This window comes from Clarias gariepinus, chromosome 2 (genome assembly GCF_024256425.1).
Source record: "Clarias gariepinus isolate MV-2021 ecotype Netherlands chromosome 2, CGAR_prim_01v2, whole genome shotgun sequence".
In the NCBI taxonomy this organism is placed as follows: Eukaryota; Metazoa; Chordata; class Actinopteri; order Siluriformes; family Clariidae; genus Clarias; species Clarias gariepinus.
In genome coordinates, this window is record NC_071101.1 from 32,596,807 (window position 1) to 32,624,138 (window position 27,332).

At 39.9% G+C, this 27,332-nt stretch overlaps 1 protein-coding gene across 3 annotated transcripts; it reads right to left on the bottom strand.

The window, feature by feature from the left end:
• Window positions 1–117: 117 nt before the first annotated feature.
• Window positions 118–23,884, bottom strand: sin3aa (SIN3 transcription regulator family member Aa). 3 transcript variants are annotated; one of them, XM_053480058.1, is made up of 21 exons: window positions 23,819–23,884; window positions 17,937–18,146; window positions 14,633–14,821; window positions 13,005–13,111; window positions 12,636–12,921; window positions 11,517–11,765; window positions 11,279–11,431; window positions 10,978–11,136; window positions 8,152–8,244; window positions 7,933–8,051; window positions 7,626–7,836; window positions 7,376–7,492; window positions 6,651–6,889; window positions 6,271–6,454; window positions 5,561–6,134; window positions 5,270–5,439; window positions 4,188–4,361; window positions 3,105–3,197; window positions 2,843–2,937; window positions 2,370–2,565; window positions 118–2,153 (listed from the first exon to the last, which is right to left on the bottom strand). In XM_053480058.1, exons 2-21 carry the CDS (start codon window positions 18,114–18,116, stop codon window positions 1,923–1,925), a joined length of 3,819 nt encoding a protein of 1,272 aa, XP_053336033.1. In that variant the 5' UTR covers window positions 18,117–18,146; window positions 23,819–23,884; the 3' UTR covers window positions 118–1,922. The 3 variants fall into 3 exon arrangements, with proteins under 3 accessions (XP_053336033.1, XP_053336043.1, XP_053336024.1); XM_053480068.1 differs by lacking the exon at window positions 23,819–23,884 and adding an exon at window positions 21,971–22,285 and having other exon boundaries at window positions 10,984–11,136; XM_053480049.1 differs by lacking the exon at window positions 23,819–23,884 and adding an exon at window positions 21,971–22,284.
• Window positions 23,885–27,332: the final 3,448 nt, after the last annotated feature.

Sequence of the window (27,332 nt, forward strand, 5' to 3'; positions counted from 1 at the left end):
GGTTGCAACTCTTAGTCCCAGTGAAGGGAAATTTATAAAGCTAATGCACCAAGACACATCATGAGCTTCCAGCTTTGTAGAAAAAGCTTGGGAAAAAGAAAGACGTATAGATGAGAGTCAGGTGTCCATGTGCTATTTTTTTTATTACTAACATTTTAAACCTTGCACCGCTGCTGTAAAAATACAACATACTGAAAACTGTGCTATTGGGTTATATGGCTGTACATATGTTTTCTTGAAAATACACATCCTCTCTACTTAAAAAAACAAAACAAAAAACAGTAAAAATACATAAAGGAGATTACTGCATCTCCTCTGCAGTGCTGCATAAACATTAATGCACAGGCAGGATATTGGACACTTTAAGTGATAAATAGAACTAACATCTGGCTCCCTCTTCTGACTAAACCAGGCATTGCTCAGCTAATAATGGTTGAATCTCTGACACTGCGCAGAAAGAAATGCTCCAAGCATCTGCTACAAATGTCCTTTTATTATTATCTTAAATAATATCGAAATAAAGGGGCTATGATTCACAGAAAAAAAGACATGCTTTTGTGACTCTCATTTTTAAAATGTATATAATTCATATATTTTTATATATATATATTTATATTATCATCCAGCAGAAATCTATCCAGGGTGAAGAAGAAAACCTCGCGAGACGAATGCAGCAAGTAACATCCGCGGGGCTTCTCCGGATAGCCGAGGAAGGTGTGAGCTTAAACACTCGGCTTCCTCAGTGTTCAGACTAGAGAACAGATGTTTATCCAAACAGGCAGTGATTAAGGTGTGCTGAAAAAGGAGCCTGAATTTTACCTTCCAAAAAATTAAAATGTTTTGTCTTTTTTTCCCTCCCCTTTTCTTATAAAAACATTTCAAAAACAAGAACCTGGATACATTTCTACTTTTACAAAATGAACAATTCTTTACTATTAAAAAAACACAAAAAGGAGAGGGGGGGAAAGGAGTAAACATGAAAAGAAGAGAAAAAGAAATAAAGGGAAAAAAGAAAAACGACTATCATTATAATTAACTCCCTTTGGTAAAAACAGTAATAAACTTGTCTTGCATGTTTCCTTTTTAGCCGTCTCTCTTTCTAATGTCCACAGTAAGCCTGTAACGGTCCATGAGAACAACAATGCAGGTCTCGGTCATAAAAAAGGAGCAAAAAGGTTTGGCAAAATATATATACAGAGCTATTTACAAACAGGGAACTGTTCCATGAAACGTCCATTGTAACTTTGCTTGTTTGTGTATGTGTGTACGCTCTAGCTGGTGTTTTGGCATTGGCCTTTGCCAGCAACTTTATAAGGTTCACAGTCAGGGTGGTGACAAACCTATGTGCTCACGTCTCACTGTGATATAAATTTGTGTATAAATTTGTCATTAACACGGGATGATGAAAGCTGTGCTTTTCCATTTTTGAAACTGTATCTCAAGATGATTGTATATTATACCTTTGTCTATCCCTCTGTTAAGTGCACTTATCACAAGCTTAATTAATTTCCTTCCCGAGTTTTCTCCATCAAGTTCAACAGCATCTATCAGGTGATTTAGAGAGAAAGGACACAGCACTGAATCTCTCTATTGCCTGGCCTGTGCCTGAATGAGTCAAATATTTTATTTTTAGCCTGTGACAAGCTCGGCAGGACCGGGACCCCTATTACAACGGTTCTGCTCCTACATTAAACTAAACTTCATGCTGTTTGATGCAAATTTTATCCCCATGGTTTGGCACAGATAGCAACGTGGGCACAGATTCAATTAATAACGCTTAAAAATAAAAAAAGAAAGAAAGATGTACGGCAGCCACCACTACTGACATTAGAGCTTCTGAGCACCTTAAAAAGTTGTTGCCAAGTCCATTTCCTCGGCTGCACACTCATGGATAACCACCCAACCCGTTCATGCCAACCGTGTCACGGTGTTTTGTAGCTGCTGCTGTATTTCACTCTGTACTTGTTGATGTTTCTGTAGTAGAGCGTCTCTGGGTCGCAGGACGTAGTGCACGGGATGAGCCCTTCTCGCCCTTCTCCCATTAGCCACTTGGTGGTGTCGGTGGCCATGTCCTGGCTCACGTGCTCCTTCACCCATCCGTCCAGCCAGGCCTGGAAGCGCTGATGCAGTCTTGTGCTCACGTGCTCATGTGACTGAAACACACAGACAAACGACATCTATATACGAAGGTTGCAATTGACATTTTCTTTTATCCTGAGAAAACACACACATTTAGGCTTGGAGCCAAAGCCTCTTTGATTATCACAGAATACACAAATAAACTCATAACAGCTTTAAGTTGTATTATGTCCAAACAAAAACATATATAAAAATTTATAGATGGAGTGGATTGGAACTGCTTGATTTACCTGATGAGCTCGCAACAGTGCGGTGCGTCTGTACATGTAGTCCTCAGACTTGAACACGTACACCATCTTGTAGGAGTTGAGCTTAAACATGCACTCCATCTTCATGTTCTCCGGGTTCTCCTTCTTTCCAGCGTCTTTTGCGTCCTTCTCCTGTTGTTCACGCCCTCGCTGACACTTCCGGATTCGCCGTAGATTTCTGTAACAAAAAAATTAATAATAAAAAAAAAAAACAACAATAATAATAATAAATAAAAGGATCAATGCCCTATACAAGCTGGACAGCATGTGTGATCGGATACATTCGAGAGAAGGTGGTGGAAATTATGTTTTCGGCCAAATGACACCAAAGTACACAGAGAAATGTACAAAACAACTAAGAGGGACTGATATATAAATATGTAAATGTATATAAATTTCTTTAAATTAAATTTAAACAGACTGAAGACATGCTGGTGTAGATCAGACGTTACTACCTTGGAAGAAAAACAGGCTTTTGCGCCAGGTGCTCTCTCAGCTCTGGTGACGTCACATCAGCAGCAAGATATCGGCCCATGTAATCCGACCAGCGCTACACACACACACACACACACACACACAATAACCTTATATGGTCTGAGAACACCATGCCCTTGCAAATACATCAAAACCCCACTAACACACTTGACACAAAGTTCAACACAACAACACCATTTTCTCTCAGACTGACATTGTGGATGGTGAGGAAAAGTGTCTCACCTCTGTATCTCCTTGCTCGTCCGAGTTCTCCTCTTCTGTGTCCAAAAGCTCGATTGTCAGCTGCACATTTCCACACCCCTTAATGAACATCAGCTACAAGAGAAGAAGCGCAAAATACACTTATGAACAAACATCCTTTAACATCATTAGAGCTGCATATGATAGATATAATACTAACAAAGTGATGTAGCTAGTTCGACACAATAACGTTAGAGATATTAAAGTTACTGATTTTTTTTTGTGTCAGGCTGACTGGAAGCAGCAGAAGTAAAAAGTTTGCACTTTTTAAAACCTACACACCCAGTCAAACGTTTGGACACGCCATCTTATTCAGTGTTTTCTCTGTAATGTTTTCCACATTATATATTAATACTGAAGACATTGAAATAATGACAGAACAGATATGAAACACCCACAGTTTGCCACATGTGCAGTACGCTGTCAAAACTTGCAGGAAATAATCTGCCACAAAACTGCTCATAAAATTTACCCATTTGTCTGACCAATGAACAGACAAAACTTACATTTGACTTAACAGACAACTGGTTAACTGGCTAACACTGGTTTTCGGATGCCTCAATGTAAGAAACGTAAAGATATCATTGAAAGAGTGCGTTTCGACCAACGTATAGACAAATTCTTCTTTTCATAAAATGCATCAACAAATGTGTTTAGTTAAATATTTACCATCTTTTATAATAACATACAGTGCATATCTTTAAACGCACTTTATTAGAATGGAACTGATGTAATACCAGGCACTGGTATCTGGGTGATAACAGATAAAAAAAATTAATAAATAAATAAAATTTGTTGTTAAATCAGCTGTATAAACGTATCTGATGTGGGATTCTGTAACAAATTCCAAACATTAAAATATAATTTAACCAAAAAAATAAAATTCATCATTTAAACTAGAAATAACAAAAGTGTGAACTGCCTCAGTAAAAAACAAACCACCAAAACGAATAAATTTGGCCAAGCAGTTTTTTTTCCCAGTTTCTGCACTGTGCTCTGCTCAGCTTTTTAGACAAAGTAACTAACCGAGCAAGTGGAGGAAGGCAGAGAGGACGTAGCCTTTACCTTAAAGCAGTTCTCATCAGCCATGAGCTGCTCGGCTTTACGCTGGTAGCTTGACTCTGCAGGGGATCTGGTGGCCTGCGTGGAAAGCGAGCCACCGGTGGCGCTGCTACTGCTCTCAGACATGTACAGATCTGTGACCTGCACGCAGATCTCATCACTCACTATGTGCTGCAGCTGTAGAGACGAACAAAGAAAAACAATTAACCAGAGATGCACTGTTTCCACCCTCACCTTTTTTTAAATAGGACACCAGCATAAAAAGCTTTAAATATTTAAAATCCAGCTACACTGAAGACATAGACAGTATAATCTACATATAATAAAACTGTAAAGTTGGAGTGTATATTCAAGATATTTGCAAAAAAATAATTTGGGGGGGAGATAAGTCACAGAACACAAAGATGGTTTTTGGAGTTTTTGTCTGTCTGTCTGTGAACAGTTCACGTAAAAACTACAACGCAAAGTCTCATGTGTATTTGGGCAAGCTTAAGGAAAAATTTAGGCTTTGTTCCATCGCAATCGGTCCATGAGAAGAGAAGACATGCTAATTTGAAATTTCAATGGAAAACCCTCATTAAAAAAAAAAACAGGATCTTGAAAAAAAAAAAGTTAGTTCTTTTCAAAATTCAACAGATGGCGCTGTACAATTTATAAATTTGATTGCGCAATTAAAATCTACTTAATAAACATTATCTCACACCTTCATTCTGTTCACTTCGCGGCAACACATAAAAATTTCAGTTAATTCTAAATTTAACAGATGTCGTTGTACATTTTTTTTTTAAATGTACATTTTAATACGAGTGTGCAACTGCTTTTTAAAATGTCTGTTAAAGTTTGTAGCGATAACTATACAGTTCCAAAATTCCACAAGAACAAAGTCGTGAGCACGGCTAGTAACAATAATAAAAATAGCTGAGAACAATATACCGTCATTCCGTGCAGTGTGTGTGTGTGTGTATATATATATATATATATATATATATATATATATATATAAATATACACACACACACACCATTGCGTTGTACAGCAATCCGACCAATAAATATGCAGGATAAAGAGTGGGAGTGAGAACAGACCTGTCTGACGATGCTCTGGATGAGTTTGTCCATAGTGAAGGCGATGTAGGCGTGGATGGTAAACATCTCCCTCAGTGAGTCCTCGTACTGAGATGCCTCCATGTTACCATCCAGTAAATTGCGCACCATCTCCAGGAAGGCAGAGTAGTAGTCTTCGACATCTATGTCCACTGGGAGAAAGAGAATAAAACGTGAAAAAGAAAAAGAGAAAGAGAGAAAAAAAAAGCACAATGTTTGAGGTTTTATTCAGATCCCAGTGAGAACACCAGTTCTGAGTCCACATCTACTCACTGGGCTCCTTAAGCCGAAGCTGGATGGCAGGGTTGTCGTTCTTTTCCCGCTTGAGGCCGAGGATCTCCCTCTCCCAGTCACGCTCCTTAAGCTCCTCTTCGATTTGCCGCTCAGCTTGGGTGTACAGACGCAGGAGACGCGTGCACAACGTCTGGTGCAGGCGCAGGAAGATGTACCAGTTGTTGTTGACGAAGAAGAGGTTGTAGGCATCGTCACAGGAGCGCAACTTCTGAGCTGGCGTGTTGGTAAAAAGGAGCTTGGATTTGCTGGGGCTCCCGGTTACACCGTTGTGCTTTTTGGAGCCTCCTTCGTCGAGCTCGACATCCTCCTCTTCTTCTTCTTCCTCCTCAGCGTCTGACAGAGCACCTCGCTGAGAGAAGAGCATATCAGGGACGAAGTGGTGCATTATCTGCTTGATCTTGTACTTGTCTTCTTTCTGGATGCTGGTTTGTCTCTTGACATGGTGGATAATCAGGGCAGCGGCGTCCTCTTGGATCTGCCGGTCCTCATAGGTGAAGGTGAGGTGAGGGCCGCTCGCCGGTGTCCCGCTTTCCTCAGGGGCTTGCTCCTGGCGCTTCAGAAACAACCATCAGATGGTCATCTTTTGTGGCACTTAATAGTTCAGTACTTCTGGTTAGTTAAAAATTTAAAAAGCCATTGCACACGAAACACTCAGATGAAAAACTAAAGACACTAAGTGGATGTTTTACCTCATCATAAATGCTCTCGATCTCGTTGAGGAGGGTCTTCGAGCGGAGAACCTTGGTGTCATTCTGCTTGAAGTTGATGCCTTGGTGGTCTAATGACTTGAGATAATATTTCTCGTTCTGCTGGCGCCAAATCTTATTGAAGCCCCGCTGCGCTTCTCTCCATTCATCTTCTTTTAGCTTTAATCTTGAATACAGATAAAGAACGACATTTTTCAGCTCAGATTGCACCCTTTATATGAAATTAAGAAGCGCAACACCACACCACTGTGATGGGATCAGGTCTGCTGTTATGTGATAGAACTTTATACAGATAGTATTTATTTAAATATTTAGTCTAAAGCTAAGGTAAATATAAACCTCACTACCTCCCGATTACACACCTTTTAAGGACTATTGGGACGGAAGCAGCAGGGTTCTTCTTCAATCCATCTATGATGTCCATGGCTTTGTCTCCATATATCCTGTGAATGGCCTTGCGGTGGATGACCTCAGAAGTGCCACCGAGCGTGTTGTCCAGTCGGAACTTGGCCTGTTCTTCAGCAGACATGCGTGAGAGCTTCTTCTGCACGGACTCCAGCACGCGAATAGTGGCTAGATTTGTCTCCAAAACCACATCCAACTAGACATGAACAACGAAAAGGAAAAAAATCTGTCACAATACAAGATATATGAGACAAAAGGGCGTTATTGTTTGTCGGGTTTATCTTTGTTTTCTATACTGTCTTTCTAGCTCATCACAACAGCATATAAAACAACTTTTCATCACCCTTTCATGCAAACTGTTGACACAAAAAACATTAAATAAAAATCACAGTACATCTTTTATGAATGATTGAAATATTTAAAGTATACGATGATGCACTAAAGCCATGATATGAGGCACGGCATAAAACTACTCACTTAATTTTATTAAGAATAATATGTACTGTATATTAAGTACTGTATGTTTTTAAATATTTAAAATTTTTATGGCAGATTAAAAATCTCTCTGTCCTATATACAGTACATTGTCAAGAACATATGCCCAAGTCCTGGCACTGAATGAGGCACAAAGACGACTGGTATTAAAGTGTGACAGGCATTTTATTAAGCTTTAAACTCTCACCTCAAAGCGCTCGTCCTCACACCTATAAATGTGCTCCTCGTACTGTGTCTTCTTAGAGCTGACAAAAGTCGAGTCCTCTGACCAAGACGGGAATGAAACCCACACATCATTCAGCACCTGGAGGGGGTAAAAAAAACCCAGAAAAACAGATCAGATCTCCAACTAATGATCCTTTTTAACTGGCATGGTTTTGCTGAAACAAAAAGCCACCCCAATGTGTCCAGATGATGTGGTTAAGATGAAGAGTCACCTCTTTACACAGCGGTGATCTTCCTGTGCATTTGGGTTGCTGGTAGCTCTTAGGCAGTGCTCTGTAACTGAACCCCAGCCTCTTGCACGACGAGTAGTCTATCTCCATGGCGATGCCCTCTGTTGCCCGCTCTTTGGGGTAGCTCTCTAAATGGGACATCTCCTTGTAACCCAGGAAGTTCTTGAACCATGTGAACAATTCTGGGAACTTCCTGAGGATGTTACACATTTTTATTGTATTTAAATAACTACACAGATCACCGCAAAACAGGTTAAAACTGAATATTCTATGACAGGAATGTACTTACCCCAGGAAAGGCAGCACCAGTTGCACGAGCTCAGCTCGTGAAATCACTTCTTGGTTAAAGATAACCAGGCACCGCAGGAAGTTATCATAAGCCTCAGCGCTTCGTAAGGCTTTCCGCACCTTTGGGGGTAAACATCAAATTGAGTTAATGTGATGGTTAGGATGGCAAAAACACCCTAACCGATACATTTTGTGATGCTGAAGTAATCTGCACTCTAACCTTCTCAAAGAAGAGAGTCTCTGTGCCGACTCCATGCTTGCTGGCCTCTGCTACAGAGCTCTCCTTCTGATTCTGAAGCAACTTTGACTTTTTCTGAAAGACACACAGTGGGCATGTTCAAAGAGCACACATCCACTGAAATGAACAAGGGCTGACATTCAAGCGCATAGGGTGCTCCATCATGAAATTTCCTTATTACAACATTGTAATAATCAATAATAATAAAAATCTCCATAAACGTCGACTCCCCATTCTTAAAAATTTACAACTCATCAATTTGTCTAAATACCCGGGTGGTGAAGATGATTACAAGTTATTCTTAAACAGTACGTTTGTAAACAACAGTAATTTTAATCAGGCAGTGGAAAATATGGCCCGGCTGTAGCCAGGGTATATTAGTATATTACATCAAGCCCTCCTATAAAGTTAATTCTACGTAAAGTAGTCACAAGATGATCACAAACAGAACTGATAATACAGACGTTAATGATTAAAAAAAAAAAAGCAACTTCAATAAGTAATAGTATTAAGCATAAAGTAAGCAATAGTCTTGATTAAAGTTCCAGCTTGCATCTCTTCAGGGCTATAACAGTCGTGAGAGCAGGTTCAGTGTGAAATACCTGACTGTATTGTGACGCATCGGTGAATAATCAGTAATCTACACTCTTCCCAACAATACATCATTGATCACTACTGTTTCCCAATGATTACTCACCAATCATCAGTGTTCAACAACTGGGGAACCAAGATAATAAATTACCAATCACACCCCCCTATATAGCTAGGTCCATAAATTTAGGAACAAATGCTTTTTGCCATTTGGTACAAAACCTTAAATAAAATAAAGTTTATGGGAACTTTAAATAAAAAGCAAGACAAAAGCATACCATTAATCATTCAGGACTTATAGCCATTTTCAGACACCCCGAGTGTTCAAATTGAATGTGGTTGCATGGCCAGGTGTGGCTTGCTCCCTGCTAATCAAGCAGATAAAAGGCCTGGAAGTGGTTCTGAGTGTTACATTTGCATTTGGTGGCTCCTCACTCTCAAAATGAGGTCCAAAGAGGTGTTTTGTGGTAGTAAAGGTAAGCAATAGACTAAAAAATAACTAAAAAAAACATCTAAATATTGATTTAAAAAAAAAAAAAACTATCAGAAAATAGTGGCCAATAAAACAGTTTGGAACATTATTAAAAAAGAGGAGTTAAAGACTAGCAAGCTCAGCAACAAGGCCTGGAAGCCACGAAAGACAACTGAAATATATGACGGCAGTCCATGGTAAAGAAGCCTTTCACAACGCAGCCAAGTCAAAAACTCTGTGGAGGAGGTAGGCGCACCATTGTCAAATTGTCTAGTCAAGAGATGACTTTATGAAATAAATACAGAGGCTTCACAACAAGATGCAAACCACTGCTGAAGCTGAAGAACAGAAAGGACAGATTAGACTTTGCCAGATTCTTTGTACTGATGAAACTTGTAACAGAATGATGGGAAAAGAAATGTATGGAGAAAAAAAAAAAAAGAGAGCTCATGATCCACAGTACACCACATCATCTGCCAACTATGGTGGAGGCGGTGTTATGGCATGAGAATATACAGCTACCAATGTAACTTGGTCAGTGGTGTTTATTGGATGGTTTCTCAAGTGTATACGTCTATACTCTCTGCTTGGATTCAGCCAAATGCTGAAGAACTGACAACTTCGTACTGCAGATGAAACATGACTCAAAACATACAGCGAAAGCTACCCAAGGCAAAGACATGGGATATTTTTCACTGGCCAAGTCAGTCACCTGCTGTCAACCCAGTATAGAAGGTCCTTCACTTACTGAGGAGAATAAAGGCAGAAAGAGCCAGAAACAAGGAGCAGCTAAAGGCAGCTGCAGTAAGGTCTTGGCAAAGCATCTTGAGGATGAAAACTCGGTCATGTCAATGGGTTCCAGGATTTTCATTATTTATGAGCCCCCAGAAATGATGGTGTTATGAAAAAAAAGAAAGAAAAAAGCTTTAATTCCTGAATGACACATTTTTATCAAACCCCTTGAAAAAAGCTGAAAGCCTTGACTAACATTTTGTGTTCAAATTAAACTGTGGTAGTGCACAGGGGCCGAAATAGCATTATCGGTTTCGGCCGAAACGTAAGGAAGCGCCGAAAATAAAAGCCAAAATTGTCGCCACGCCTCTCCCATCCTCCCGTCTCGTTCGCGCCGTCATTACGCATCAAACACGGAGTATGTCGGCGGTTTGGAAGCACTTCAAAGTTTCAGATGAGGACAGCAAAGTTGCAATATGTTACAGAAAGAAATTTTATTTAGTTTTGTTATTGTTAAACAGCCTTATTACTGTTATTTATTATCAATAAAAGTTTGATTGCTTAATTAATTTGTAGTTTTTTTAATACAAACAAAAAGAAAATATTTTAAACATGTTTTTTAATGAAGCCATTTTCGGTATCGGTTTTCGGCCAAGTGCATCCAAAAATTTCGGTTTCGTTTTCGGCCCAGAATTTTCATTTCGGTGCATCCCTAATAACAACAACAAAAAAAAAATATCATCTTTGTTTCAAAATGTATGGACCTGACTGTATCACTAATCACTGTAATACTTGACCATTCACTCTAGTTACCACTGTTACCCAATGACCAATCACTAAACACCATTGGTTTTATAACAAACCAGGTCAAACAGTTTGAGATAAAAAAAGCAGTCAGATGACATGATGGACTACAGCCTATCTAAGTGTATTAAAAACTAGAAATTGGCAAACTGTCAGGTAACCGAACCTCTGTAAAAAAAAAAGCTTATGGTTCTTTTCTTAAGTGTTACCTTTACCGGTGGTGTGGTTGCAGCAGAGCCGGAGTGTCTGCGAATCTGGCAGCCGTTCTGGTTTGGCCTCTGCTTGTTGTTCAGCTGTGGTTTTTTTACTGTACTTCCATGATCGTTCTGCACAGATTCTGCTTTCTCCGCTGTAGTCTTGCCCAGCAGCTAGTGAGTACACGGATACAAAAAGAAAGCTAGTGAGTAATCAAGGCACACATGACTGTGATAAAGTGAACGCAATTAAAATTTCCCAATTCTTAAACTTTTTTTTTTTTAAGTTTCTGTAGAGTTACTAGTGATCTCTCACCACAGAGCTGCTGGCATCTGGCAAAAACTGCCCAAACTCCGAGAGGAGGTCCTCCTGGTTTTTGAAGAGCCGTGCCACCTGAGCGTAAACTTCCTGCTCAGTCAGAGCTGGTGTGTAATTTCCCCCCGCCTCTTTAGCGTTACGTTGCTCCTTCTGCAGAAACAAAAAAAAGCACTGAATAAGGAGACGAGTACCATCATAAAATAAAGAGGTAAATAGTGTGTATTAAGGCTTCCACCTGGTATGTGTGCAGGATCTCCAGAAAGGCTTTGTAGATGTCTGGTTGGCCTTGGAAGCGATTCTTAATCTTGTTGACGTAGTTAATGGCGTGGTTAAACTCCACAGGCTGGTTGTTTTGCAGTGGTGGGGCGTTGGGGGTACTGCTGATGGGGGTGTGGGGGTGGAGCGGCGGAGAACGGGGCGAGGCATACGGCGGGATGGACGGGTTGGGCTGACTGCTGGGAGTGAGGGCTGGAGACTGCAAAGGCTGAAGACAACGAGAGGAAAGGTGTATAGAAACATTTATGTATTATATAGTAGATTAGAGAAAAACATTTAAATACCCGTGATGTGATACAATCACATGCAAGACAAAGGGTCTACATTAAATACTCTTTAACGTATGTTTGTACTTCAAATATAAACAATTTTGGACATTTGACTTTCACCCTGTCCAAATTAATCTCAAAATTTTATTTGATCATCTGATGAGTACAATGATACCCATTTATAAATCCTAAAATCTTTAAAATCCTATAAACATTTAACAAATCAAATTTTTAAGATATCATCCAAACTGAAATCTCAGAGAGAGAACTTGGAAAAGGATAACTAATAAAATCTTTGCTCTTTACAAAAATAAAAAATGAAACCAGAACACATCATGAGTATGTTTTCATTTCTCTCAATTTTGTGTCTTGCGCTGAACGTCTGACCTGAAGATAGCCAGGTTCACTGATATGCAGTGGACTCTAAACTAAACTCGGAATGTTTCAGGAGTTCTATTTTATTTTCATTATTTCCATTTGCATGTTTGGGCCATGTTGAGGGGTGTTTTGTCAAAATGATCGTTGTATCATTACCAAAGACTTGAGGTAGCCCAGACTCCTGTTGTTATGGTGCACAGGAACAAAGTTATAGATAGGTCTTGGACAAGAAAGAAGCCTGTGGTTACTTGGCTTTGAGACAAAAGCCTGTACTCACCAACTCAGTAAAGCAACTATAAAGCATAAATTATTTGATCTGTTTACCGACTCTTCTCAGTCATTTCGTTTAATGCAAGTTAAAAATTGTCTGCCTAGTGCTCCACCTCTAACTGCACAAAACAACCCTGCAGATGCCGGACTTAAAGCACTACCTTGTTCTTCTGAGAAGGCTGTGTGGAGGGAGCGGTGCCTGTGCTGGACGCTTGTGCACTTGGGTGACTCTGGTGCTGTGCTGGAGTTGTTGTGGGTATATTCTGCACCGAGATTCCATGTGGTGTGATGTGGTGGATCTGGCCTGGCGTTGTTACGTTCACCAGGTCGTTGGTCTGCACCTCGATTTTGTATCCAGGTGGTAGAAAGGTGTTGAAGCCCATTATGAGGTCGGGGTGGCCTTTAAACAGCTGGGACACTCGGCTGATCACACCTGGTGTGTCGATACTACAAGGGAAACAGGAAAAAAAAATTTTATAAAATACTTTGAAAAACAAAAACTAACAAAAATATTTTCCATCAAATTTTACCTCTGAGACTTAAACTCTTTCATGATGTCCAGGAAGTCATTGTAAACCTGGGGCTGACTTCCAAACTGCAGCTTCACCTGGTCCAGGTAGGACAGAGCATCCTCCACCTGCAACACAATAAAAAGAGGCTTTTAAGTGTCGTTATCCCCCCCCATGTACACCTTTCACAACATCAAACTTTTCTGCACGGATACATCGGAGCTGATCAAGCTTCAGAAAAACCTAATAAAACACTCGCCCTTTTTAAACATAAGTCAAAAAGCACAAAAAAAATTGTTTTAAGTGTAGTTTAGCTACAAACATGGTATGATTAAGCAATAACCTAAAATTGTGCAACACAGAGTGATGCAGGCCACAAGCTTCAGTTCCTGTTCAAATCAAACTTCAGAAGGAGAGAGGGGGAAAAATGTCATCTGTGACTTGGCACGATTGTGCCGATTTAAGAATTTCGGAAATTCCTAATCTCCTGGGATTCCCCCCGCAAAACACACACCAGTGTCTAGTGTTTACACAGGACACAATACTCCAGGCCACCGCTATCCTTTTGTCTCTGAGGATGATAAGATCCAGGATGATACAAAATCTGTTTTTGGGACAATGTGCATGGTTAATGCACATAAAATCTACCTATTTAAAAGTAAACGAATGCTAGATGGCCGTTAAGGCTCTAATATTAATTACATGGCAACCATTAGCTGAGTGGGGAAGTCACACAAAAAATAATGATGAGATAAACAAAATAGTACGAATAAAATGGGAGGGTTGTGTCAGGAAGGGCCTCCAGCCTACACACACAAATAAAGTGCTGTCGTTGTTGTGGTGATCAGTTGGTGCGCTGTGGCGACCCCTCGACAGGAGCAGCCAAAAGACAAACAACAACAATGCTAATAACATTTTAAACAACCAGTTCCATGTCAGCCTGTGCTGAGGCATGGTTATGAGAATGGCTAGCTAACTTGGGTCACACTCTTAACTTGCCTGGTGATGGATAACTTTCAGCTCTTCTTTCTTTCATTACTAGGCTGATTGTTTTTATATTATTAGATGCATAGTAATCTGTATGGCAAATGTTAAAAGATATAGCTGAATAACTAATCCTTGATCGAACCTGTAACAATAACGATATCTGTGAAGCACTGAGAACAAGAAGACACACAAAGGTGTAAAAAAAAAATAAATAAATAAAATTCAGAGCATACTGAACGCAAAAGACGTGGACTGAATAAACACACCCTTCTTGTCCAGACCCCCTGCTAATGTCCAGGATAGGATGCAACACCACATGATGGCTATATGGCCAAAGGTTTGCGGCGCGCACACACACATTGACCATGACCAGCTGTGCTTTTTCAAAATATTCTTCCTCTGCACAATCTTTTCTCTAGATTTAGGAAGCGTGCTCTAATGCTTTGTCTATTTAGGCTCATACGAGTTGTTCCAGTCCCTCCACGGCAAGTCAGGTCTTCATGATCCTTGTTCTGCTGAAACAAGGTCTGGACCAGTGACATATACAACATACGAAGACATCCCTGACAAGTTTGCACATCAGTCTGCGGAAGGCACACACATGGTCAGACGTCCACATACGACGGCGTAGATTCACGTTCTGTTAAGAACTGCAGTCTTACCTTCAGCCTCTGGAACTGCTGCTGGCCAGGTGTAGGGGCAGTAGTGGGGTTGGGTGGGTGACTGTGGCTCTGGACTAGCGCAGGGCCGTGAGACTGTACAGCGGGGCTGTGGTGATGGGAGCTGCCGTGAGCAGCAGCAGGGTTTGGAGTGTGGCCATGCGCTCCAGAGCTCTGAGACACAGCAGGAACCTGCAGAAAAATCATCACACAACACACTAGTGGTAAGCCAAGGCGACTGGACTCAGCCCTTTTTATTACAGTAAATGCAAACAAAGTTCTGTGCGGTGTCGAGCTCTTTTGTCATAATGACCCAAAATGCTAACACAACTGAATATTGCTATATTTTTGTATATTAAATGTTAAGCTCTCAGAGCGTCAAATGTGAGGGGAAAAGAGGATATCTGCAGGCTGAACAGGAGATAAAAATTAATTTCGTAATACATGTTCCTTTTTGGAGACACGAAACACCTTTCTTTGACAAATATGTTCCCTGGGCTGTGCTGCCAAACAAATAGTGCTAGGGAATGCTGTGTGCAACCAGGAGCTCGGGAAGGGGTTGAAGGGGGGGCTGGGAGAAGAGAAGAAAAAAAAAGGAAAAAAGGTTTAGATAGGAACCACGATTTATGGATCACCCATCAGATACAAATTTTTTTTCATTTGCATTCATAAATGAGACAAACCGTTTGATCAGCAAGATAATAGAATTGGCAGGTTTTCCATTTGATCTGCCTCAAAAATTTATGACTCTGTACCAAGTGCAGAAACTTCCAAGTCGCGCAAAATAAACGCATTTTTATGGCGGTTCATTATTAAAAATTGTGAACGTAAAAAGCCTCAGATCTGCCTTTTTTTCCCCAACTCTAAGTGAATCAGCCACAGACTCTGGTCTCAAAACTGTGGAAGCACAAATTTGTCTTGAAAATCATCTTAAAGGTCCCACATGCCCGCGTGCTTGCAGTCACTCAAACTCATTGTCAAGTTGAGTTTTAAGACTTTGGAGGTGTCTGAGGTAGGTCTGCATGATATTAGGAAAATATGCGATATGCAATATTGTTGTTGAATATTGCGATAATATTTCTTGCGATATAACATTTCAATAAAGAAATGCATTTTTTATTATTATTGGCTATTCTTTTTAAAAATCTTTTATACATGTACCTAAATTTGAGAGACGTTTTCTCTCTTGAAGCCAAAATATTGCCATATTTCTGAAGTACTGTTCTTTTTACGCACAAGTTCTTCGCTGCTGTCATTTTCCTCGCTTGTCTCTACTCCTGCCATATTTATTTTTTTATTCTTTGCTCTGAGCCGCTAGGTTCACCATTTGGCCCGGTCTAGCCGATAGCATTATATCACCTACTTGGGAGGCGGATATAAAGATAGTAAGGGCTAGTGATGCGCAGGGCGGGTAAATTAAAAACAAAATTAAATAAAAAAAATCCATGTATGTTCCTTGCAATTCCCTATAGCCTAAATTAAATATTTGGGAATATCTATTTTCATATTTTATTTAGTTCTTTGATAAGGTTACGTCACATGACAAGTCATAAAAACGGCCGAGCAGCTACCGCTGCCAGTCACAACAAAAGCAAATTAATAAAAGTGAAGATGGAAGACGAGGTGCGGGAGAAACGAGAATTCACATAATTAAAAGAAAAAAAGGTCAGGCTGCTAAATCTAATGTTTTAGCATTCTCTTTTTGCACAGCGAACATAAAAACGCTAAATGAACGTTTCCGTGTGATAAATGAGGAAAAAAAAAAAAGTGTCAGTGGTTATTTAGCGTAGGCTGTAAACTGTAGGCCTGCCCAATACAAATCTAAAATAAAAAACTGTTTAGCCTAGATTACAAATGCTGCCTTGTAAATGTTTAAAATGTGCATCATTATTAGGGCTGGGCGATTAATCGAAAAGTATTTGAAATCGACAATTAGAACCAATAATCGATTCAAATTTCCCAGGTCGATTATTTCGATTACTTTCCCTTTAAAAACATTACCGCGTGTGGAGTCACGTGACCCCGCTCCGTTACGTTATTTCGCCAACATGACGAGCATGAAGAGCTTAAACACAGACAACTGAGCAACAAGAGCAGCTTGTACCAAAGAAAAATGCAGTCTCCGTTATTTGGACACATTTTGTCTTTAGTAAGGATGACACTGAACAAAATGAAGTTAGATGTAGATACTGTAGAAAAACAGTTTTGATGCCCAAAGGTAACACTACCAATTTGTTTCAACACTTAAAGCACAATCACGTGTAATGAGGGCAAAATAAATAAATAAAATAATCGTTCATTAATTGTAATAGAGTTAAAATGCTCAATTAATCGAGATTTAGATTTTAGGCCAAATCACCCAGCCCTAATCATTATCTTGTTATTAATATGACCTGATTTATCGTTCATATTCATAATCATATGTTGTTGCCAGTTTACAGGGCGATGTTTCCAAGCACTTTCAGGCTGAAATAAAGGCTGTTTTCATTTAAATTACAATGCCTAGTATGTCTATTTAGTGGTCGCAGGTGCGGGGCCGGATTGCAAAAAATAGATACAGTAGCGCGGTGCGAATAATTTCATAAGAGCGGGACCCGCGTGTTGAAAAAATACCTGACCCACGCATCACTAGTAAGGGCCCATCTGGAAACAAATGCTTGGCACATAAATTAAATTTCATTTATCACAACTCTTTGCGATACAGATATCGCGTATACCATCATTGCAAAAACAAGTATCTTTCGAAATATCGTGCAGCCCTAGCCTGAGGTGAAAAACACATCACTGTTTCTTAATAATCCTCCAGGAAGTACACTTTGAAGTATTCACACATTTTTTATCCTGTGTGGTAGGAAAGAATTATTTGCTTGCTATTATTTCAGTTAATTATTTTTAAATAATTTGTTTAAAACTAACTATTGCGGATAACAGAGATACATGCTACTCAGTAAAAAATTTCCTTCATTTAATTAAAAAATTTAAACTCTTGTTTAAAGTTTGTTTCAGGTTTGTATTGTTAAAATGCTGCCCTTTGTTTTTAATGTGAGAAAACTAATGTTATAAGGAACGGGCCACATTTAATTAATCATTAAATTAACAATTAATTAACTTTTTGTAAATGTTCAAAATTTTAAAATTGGGAAATGTAATAGTGAATCTGGATTTTTATAAAATCGTGATACTTATACAAATCGCACTTTTAATCAAATCAACACCTAGGTATCGTAATGATGCATCACGTGGTGAGTGGTGATTCACATCCCTATCGAGAACGCTGTGTGTAGCCGAGAGAATGAACCGTGTGTACCTGGTAGCCCGGGGGAACAGGGTACTGGATGCCAGAGGTGGGCTGAACGCTTTCGGTCACAGCCTCGTACACTGTTGGCGCTGGAGCCAGAACCCTGTGCTGGAAGCCCTCTGCACCTCCTGGGAGCCTGCGCTGCTGCGCTGCGAAACCCGCATCCTGATCATCCAAACGCCGCTTCATTCTGAACTCATACTCGGGGGGCACGAAGACCTGTGGGTGGAAACATAAAACTTAATTCTGTATTGAAGCTTCAGACGAATCTCTGAGCATCATTTAAACACCATCAGTCATGCTTCATTAAAAATGGAAAAAAACATGATATTATCTACAAAATTTACTTTCTTTTATGTTGCTCTATCAAACACATGAGTTGCTGGTGACTCAACGATAGGGAGGAAAGGGAAGAGAGAGAGAACAGTAAACTTCTGGTGTTAGAGGCCAGGTAGTTGTAGGAGGGTTACCTGTAATAGATTTGTAAGAAAACAGACCTTCGGTAGCAAAGAGGAAAAAAAGACAAACCACCATACTGTGATAAAGGTAGTTTGAGGTATTAAATTATATATATATATATATATATATATATATATATATATATATAAAATTGAGAGGTCTTTCTGCTGAAGTGTTAACACACACATACACACACTGGTTCTACACTCCATTAAGCCATTGTTGTTTTGCTTTAAGCAAAAATTTGCTTTTTAAAGTTCTCGTGAACATCACACACAGAACCTGGAAATCTCCCATGTTGCCGGCATGAACACAAACTCCAACTCAAAAGTCGAAATTAAAGACTGAACAATTAAACAGTGAAAAGTCAGCTTTGTCTTATTTACTGCTTTCAGTCACGACCATCAGAAAGTCTTTGGTTATTAAATTCTTAGTACACACAAAACCTCTGTTAATGTTTTAGGTTCATCAGTAGGACCTGGTGTTAAAATTATGCAAAAGACAAATTAAATATGAAATACATATTCATAATTTGAATAGGTAACAAAGAGAACCAGTGCAATATCAATACACTGTGCTGTAAGAAAAGTGGATCAGAAGTATTCTTTCACATAAAGCGAGTTTTCCTTGCTATTAACTTATTTTAATTCTTTCTCCTGACATAAATACATTGTATACCAACACTACTACAATTACTGCTGTCTGACTTTTAGACAACTTTACCTTGTGGCCTGAGCACAATCAAACCAGAGTGTGAGTACACACACGACGGTTTACGGCAATTAGTCTTTGGACGATGTGGAAAAGTTGAGCGGTACCTCCCCGGGCTGTTCTGGCATTATTTTGCACTTCCAAGTGAGCAGGTTTTGGTGCAGGTATGAATGTAAGGTATAAGATGAGTTTAAGTTCATGATAATTAAACAGGAATATCACGACTCTCACAAGAAAATGAAGTTCGTCTTGGTGTTATTTTGTATCTCAATATTTTAAACAACATTATCCTCTCCTGCTTATTTCAAGCACAACAAAAACAGCGTTGGAGGAAAAAAACGCGGCAAAATACAGATAAACAAAATCAAAAGACCTTCTTATACTAAGTGTTGTTAAAATATCAATTTTGTCAACGATAATTAGGTGACCCCCTCTTTTTTTTTCTCAACCAAGTATTCTGAGCTGTGAAAACGGCCAACACGCTGGCACATAAGGTTCATGGAGCATCCAAAGATTTCACACCACAAAATACATCAGCGATGGCTATTTCAAGTGCTTCAAGTTTTAAGTGATCTCAGGACAATGACTGGGTGGCACGAACTGAGCTTGGAGGATTAGGACCCTCATTTACGTTAAATTTGCTTCTTTTAGGATTAGGAATCCGAACCCAGTCAACAACCATCATGGATATTATTCATCAAACTGATGAGCAACACTGCACTGTTAAAACTTAAATCATTGTCAAATCATATCAATTCCGTCCACTTTTACAAACCTGTTGATTGATGTTAAATTAAATACACAATGTTTAAACGTGTCAAGCTGCAAAACCACTGGAGTTATCCTAATTCTATAACATTGCGTGAGGGACTTGGGCAGACAGTTTTTAACCCCCACCCCCCCTTGTGCCAATGGGGGGGGGCTTGAACTTTTCCTGCTAAGGTCACAGTGTCCTTTATAAAGGGCACTGCATGTTAATCAACTCATACCTCAGAAAAAACTAATCCAGGTGAAAAACAATCATACAGCTGAGGTCAGAATCATTTGCATTCCCTTAAAAATAATAAGATTTTCGGTTCATAGGTGTTGCAGATGTTTCTTTATCACCGTGTGTACCAAAAATAGATTAATATTTAACATTCGAAACTCTGCCAGGTGTTATATGCTGCCTTCAGCTCGAGATCTAAAGAACGCTAAGGCAAAACTCTGACTTGTTTTTCAAGCAATTTCTCTGCTTTTGGACTTTTAAAAGTCCTTTACTTTACTTAAGACTTCACTCTCAGGACCTGTTGACACATGCAACGAACAACCGTCTGGAGAGATCAGATTTCGTATATATCACCACTCATACTGGAGGGAGAATGTCATGTACATTTATTATCTCATTATTTGGCTGTGTTTATTTTCAGGCAAAAACATCACATGAATCTTTCCTTTAGTGTCCCTGTATGGGACAATTCAGTCACATCATCTTTGAGTGAATCTTAAATGAACAGAAGATGAGGCGAAAGAGTACATGCATCACAGTGATACGACGCACATCAACGCTGCTCCTCCGTATCTCACAGCCTGCTGTTCTACACTACACACTGTGCCACCAGAAGTGCGACCTCTTTCAACATCAAGTTGGCAAGCTGCAAAAACACCACATCCAAACCAAAAAAAAAAAGGGGAAAAAGGCTTTATATCATTCCTTCTTACTACATAAGAGAAAATACATGTTTATGTACAAGATAAGGTTTGCACATGACGTGTGTTTAGAGCACCAACTTGGCAAAAGGACACAAACTGGATCATTCCCTTTAACCAGCCAACTACAGGTACGTTTGTAACCAAAACACAGGCAGCACTTTCTCATCCAGTGAATAATTATGCAACAGATTTATGATCTGTTTAGCCCTGACTTATGTTTCTGTAGACTGCTTTTCAAACTTCCAAGCATTCGCCCTTTGACTAATAAAGTCGATTTTATTTACATCTGGATTTTATTTACGCTCTGTAAAATGATCCTAGAGTACAGTGCTGTTATGACCTCATCACATCATGGGCAAGGTTATGTTAGGGTGCAGGAGTGTGTGTGTGTGAGCAGGACAAATCTCAGGCTGGAGTTTTGCGCCCTTGCCTTGTGGACACACAGGAGGCGTGCTGCAGAACTGAGCATTACGCCATTGCGCGCGCACACACGCGCACACACACAGCCAAGGCACCACCTCCCTCTCGCTCACACACACACGCGCGCGCGCAGCTCTCGTTTAGACAAACTTGTAACGTTAGAGTTTTAGCCCCGGCTCATCTGCTGAATGTACAGCGTTACAATCAACACAGCCAAAACACGCGTCTGACGTCATTCCTCATTCACCAGAGTAGTTCAGCGTACGTTTTATTTATTTTTTGTTAGGTTGTGTGTGTTATCCACCCCTTCCCCCTGCGCCTTAAGGCCTGTCACGTTGCTCCAACTAAATACCAAAACACACTAAGAAACCTTTAACGTTCACTTAAACCCTGAACAAGCCACACTGCGGGCGCTTAGCATGCTAGCTAACAACTCCGACCTGCAAACACGCGCGCGCATGTTCGCGGATTAGTATATATGCACGCATACTGTTGTTGATGTTATTTACTTAGCTAAACATAATCGCAATGTGTACTGGAAATTAACTTTGCTGTTCGGTTGAGGTTTCTATTTCAGCGCAGGCTCAATAGCAGCCACATGCACGCGACCAGAGCTAGCTGTTTGAAACGTAAGCGCGCGTGCGCGTTAAACACAAACACACATCCCGTATACTAATCAATGAAAAGCCTCGATGAGAAAATGTATGTAAAATTTCCTTTTTTTTCTTGTTCAAACTACAGAGTGAAGAATTCACACTCACCTCCTCGGCAATTGCTAAGCTAGTCGAGTTGCTGAGCTTCCCACCACGACTTCAAACAAAACACCGAATTAACTTAAAACTGTTTCGATACTAAAACACTGCTCCATGTGAAAGTGTGCGCGCAGCCGGTTCAAAAGGCACGCTGGCAATAAAACACGACATCTGGTTAAATATTTAAAAACAATTATGATAACGCGCAATACAAAAAAATGGACCGAAAATTTCTCTTCTGAAAACAACCCAGTTGGGCTGTTTGTCGAGAGGCGTGGCCTTTTTTCCTTAACGCCTTCCCGATTGGCTCTGGATTGATGGAAGGCGCAAAACGTGTCGCTCTCATTGGACAGTTTAAACGTCACTCAAGTGGGTTCATCCCCTGCCCGCCATTCAGACTCGTACCAAACACACGCAAAAAAACTTTAAAAACAAGTTCTTATTGATTGCTGTTGGAAATCTGTAAGACAATTGATGTATTCAAGTGTTTAAAATGACACATTGTTTGTTTTCCAACCTGTTGGTTGGAAGCGATTTTCCTTTATTTAAATGTGCGCGTGCATGTGTTGACCGCTTGTTTGGTTGCTAGGTTTCGCACACACAAACTCGATAAGACTGTGCAGGATGAACAGCCGTTCATCTTATAAAGGCTCGGGTTAGGAGTTCTCTTTTGTGTATAATTAGTGAGAATATAACTTCCTGAACTTATTTTCACACGTGACTTTACCACGACTATGTTTTAACCATAGCCTACGTTCTACAAACTGAACAGCAAAAGCGCCCGCCCACTTTTCGTCCCTGTAACCAACCAGATCACGCAACTTTTTTTTTTTTAAACAGCCCGCCCCTCTAAAAGCGGAAGAACTAAATTAAACTGAGGCCCCACCCACGACAGGCGGAGTCAAACACTTGCCCGGGATTCCTCTTCGGTTCTGACTCTGACTGACCGAGAACACAGGCTCGCGCTCAGTTAGCTGCGGAGCTAAACGGATGACGACATTTTGAACATGTAGTCGGTTAAATACCCCCACAAGGTCGACTAGTCTCACTTTTACCTCGGTCATAACCTACATAAATGACTGAAAACGCGGTACCGACAGTGAGGACAGATTATCGTTACGGGGGTGGAAAAAAAAGAAAAACAAATCGTATCAGGAAACAATGAGTGCACGCGCACGCACGTACACGACCGAAAACATCGCCGTGGGACGGATTTGTTTAGATTTGTCTAAAAACTATGGCCATGTCCCCTTTAATACGCCACACACACACACACACACACACTCTCTCTCTCTCTCTTACACACACAGGTTCAGTGCTCTGTCCCGCTAAACAATAGACTATGAAACGGAGTAATACATACACACACACAACGACATGATTCTGACTGGGGTTTCCCCCCAAAATCTGAATCTAAATTCGATAATACAAACTAAAGTCACAGCTCCTTTGTTTACTCGGCGTATTTGCAGAGGAAAACGTCCAACTAACCGACTCTCTACAACACAACTCCATCCTCCTCCTCCTTCCTCTCCCTCCTTCTTCTCGATCCCTCCGTTAACTATCTATCTGTCTGTTCCACAGTTTAAAATGAAAGGCGGAGGAGAGCTTCAGGACACAACACACACACACCTTCAGCTCAGAGGAAAAGACAATCGCAAAGCGCCGAGCGCGTGTGTTTGGCAGCCTGAGGCTGGACTAGCCACCTTGCTGTCTGAGCTGCTTAATTTCTCATTACCGAGCACAGTTCGACCTGAGAGGCGTCGTGTCACAGGTTCCGGATCAGTTACAGTAACCATTCGCGCTGTAAATCACACACAATCTACATTTTGTTTTTCTTGCCCAGCTGTTACGTACCTAGGAAAAAGAAGCCTCTTACTCCGGATTCGTGTTTGTAACAAAATCGTTGAACACGCCCCTCTGTCTTCTGATTGGTCTACGAGGACGTTGACGTAATCACGACTCGAATAAGAGCCGCCAAATGCTGACAGGACAGTAGCACTCAAGGTGGAAGACATTCACTCCCTTGCACAGGCTAGGCAGGTCAAATGATTATTTGCAACGGTTTAAATTGTGCAATAATTAAGTTATACATTAGCTAAACATGCCACTTGAGTCTGTGTAGGATTTCTCCAGGTCCTCTGTTTTTTTCCATGCTCTTATACGTTTTCCTGATCCTCTGGTTCCCTTCAGGTTTTAACACTTTATGAATCTTTGGTTTCCTCCAAGTTCTATTGTTCTTTCATATTTCCTACACATTCAGTGGTTTGAATTCTCCCCCATGTTCTAATGCATGTTCCATCTTCCTGGACATTTTGGTTCTTTTGGGTTGTCTGGCTTCCTCCATGTTCTAATGTTTTGGTGTCTTTGAGTACTAATGTTGCTTTCAGGTCCTTCAAGTTCCTACACGTTCACAACAAAATAGTTTACAATTACGTCCCCATTAAGGTTCTAATGTTCCTTCAAGGTCCAGTGGTTTGCTCCGAAGTTTAATAGATTCATGTCACATTGTCCCTAATAATTGTTTTTGTTTATAAGCGCTTGGAGCCATGGAGCTAAGTGCTCACAAGAACAATTATTAGGGACAATGTACGCTCTTGGAGCCATGGGATTCCGGACCGTGGCTCCAAGCGCTCACATTGTCCCTAATAATTGTTTTTGTTTGTAAGCGCTTGGAGCCATGGTCTGGAATCCCATTTAAGGTATTCCCACATCATGTTAAGACTTCCCAGTATAGGCTTTGTGGGGAATCAAACAAAGGTAACAAGAAGGATAAAACATTTACTTAGAAATCAATCGAAGACTGAATAAACACTACCAACAAAAGTTTGATCACATTTTGTAATTCTGTGGTATTTTTTTTATTCTGATTTTCTACATTGTACAATAGTGCCAAAGGCATCCAAACTATGAAATAATAATATTCAGATAGCTGATGTTGAGATGTGTCTGCTACCTGAGCTTTGTGAAACATTTATGTATGCTTTTATATGAGGTGCTTTTAAAAAAAAAATATATATATAAATGAACAACTCCATTCCTGCAGGGGTAAGCCTTGGTCTTGTTTTTCTGGGAGGATCCTTACAAGTGGCAGTTTCTTCGTGGTGTATGGTTTCTCCCTGATTTCCACATGGTCTGACCTTCGTGTTTTAAAGTAATGATCGCCTGTTGTGTCTCCTTACTTGATCACATAACTCCATATATATTATTTTATAGCTCTGATGACTTCTGTATTGCTCTACCTTGTAGCAAATAAAACGCAGGTAAAAAAAAAAAAAAAATACACTGTACACAAACAGTACATGGCCAAATTATGCACACACATCCATATGTGGTTCTTCCTCAACTGGTGCCATACACACAGTTGGAAGCACATAATTATACATTATGTGTTTGTATGCTGTAGCGTTACAATTCCTCCTTACCGGAACTAAGAGGCTCAAACTTATTCAGGCCCCTGTTGCAAAGAATAGAGTGGAAGATTTTGAGCGTCCTGCACAGAGCCCTGACCTCAACCCCATTAAACACCTTTAGGATGAACTGGAATAACAACTGCACCCCAGACATCCTCGTTTAACATCAGTACCTGACCCCACTAAAGCTCTCGTATCTAAATGAACACAAATCCGGACAGTGCCTTTTTAGAAATGTGGAGCTTACTGTGACTGTAAAGGAAGAACAGATATAGAATGGGAGGAAGTACATACTGGTGTGATGGTAAGGTGTCCACAAATTCTTACCCTTATAGTGTATCTGGACATTTTAGCTGTCTATACCATTATACTAAAGGTAAAAATTCAGTGAATAATAAAAAAGTAGAAATAAACAACTTTGAAAATGTTGATTTATTAATAGACATGACTACACTTGTCTTGCAATAAACCATGAGAAATAATATGCAGGTATCCGCGGTCAAAAAAAAAAAAAAAAGTCAACACAACGGCTCAATGTGATGAAATGATATCTTTGTTTAATGTCTTTGTTTTTAAACAGTAACTTGGAATCCTTAGTTTACAAGAGTCCACATGTCCCTGGCTCCTAGGCCAGGACTTCACTCTACACACATCTCCTTCAAATCAAAAGTACTTGGTCATAATTTCAAGTGTTCAACACGTATAAGCGGACAGCATGGCACTATTGATTATATACTTCGATTACATGAACACAAAAATCCTACAAACTGACAGGTTACAGGATGAGAAAAATATAAGTAATTATTTGCAAATGAAGTAATTTGTTGAGTATAATAGAAAAATAAAGTCGGTTAATATTTGTGTCCATTTTCTAAGGAACGTCTCAATTTTTTTTTTATACGCGTCCAGATGAGTGTTTACAAGACGCTTCACTACAAGCAAATTCAATATGAATTGAGTAGCAATGGTTTACATACCCAAGCACAAAATACACGATGATATGAAACATGATACATCAGAATTACAACTGTGAATGACACAAATATATGATTAACAAGGAACACCATTCTGCACATTGGTGATTTTACAACAAACTGCGTTACCACATAATATCAGCTAGGAAGCCTGTGGTGTGATAGTCCTCTACTGTTGCACAACGTCTGCAGGTACAGTGAACGCACATGGAGAACAGCTGACTGAAAGTGCTTTTGTAGGGTTATACAGACATAAGCCATACCTTTACATTGGTACTAATACAGTATAAGTAACAACAACTTATATTTTAATAAGCACAGCAAATAGTGTTTCAATGGTTAAGAAAGTACATCCAATCTAAGAAGTAAATCAGAAGCTGAAACTGGAGCTCCAAAGTGGCTGAGTGGGAAAAAAAAGTGTTTTGTGAAGGAAAAAAAAAAAAAAAAAAAAAAAAAACACATACACTGTAAAAGAGATGCCTATAAGCTGTCAAAGCACAGCAAAGTGTCAGATAATAAATATACCAATCAACAACTCGGCGCACAGAATTTGCACTCTCTCGACACATTCTTGAATAAATCACCTCCCCAGTAGTCTTGCTTTAAAGACATCAATAACATCAGACGGGACAAATTCTATGCACCAAACTTTAAAAGGTTACACACTGACTCCAGGATGTTGGATTTAAAAGTGACACTACAGCTGTAGGTGCGCACACTGCTTTTTTTTTTCTTGTTTATCTTGTTTATATTCTGAGATGTGTTTCGATAGTGGTAGTGGATTTTTTCCCATTGGTGATTCCTGATCAATTGCACTCACTGCTTTATTCTGTATACGGGGTCGCAGGAGAGCCTGGAGCCTATCCCAGGGGACTTCACAAGGCGAGGTACACCCTTGTGTGGTAATCAATCACAGGGCACACACGCACACACTACTGGCAATTTGGGAACACCAATTAGCCTAATTTACCTGTTTTTCGACTG

Bases quoted from the DNA above. Each gene is read 5' to 3' on its own strand.
- sin3aa (XM_053480058.1), bottom strand. From the start codon at position 18,116: ATGAAGCGGCGTTTGGATGATCAGGATGCGGGTTTCGCAGCGCAGCAG. The intron at 12,922-13,004 runs GTAAAATTTGAT...TTTCCCTTGTAG, and splicing joins AAAGAGTTTAAGTCTCAGAG to TATCGACACACCAGGTGTGA. The intron at 6,455-6,650 runs GTGTGTAATCGG...TCTGTATTCAAG, and splicing joins GTCCCAATAGTCCTTAAAAG to ATTAAAGCTAAAAGAAGATG.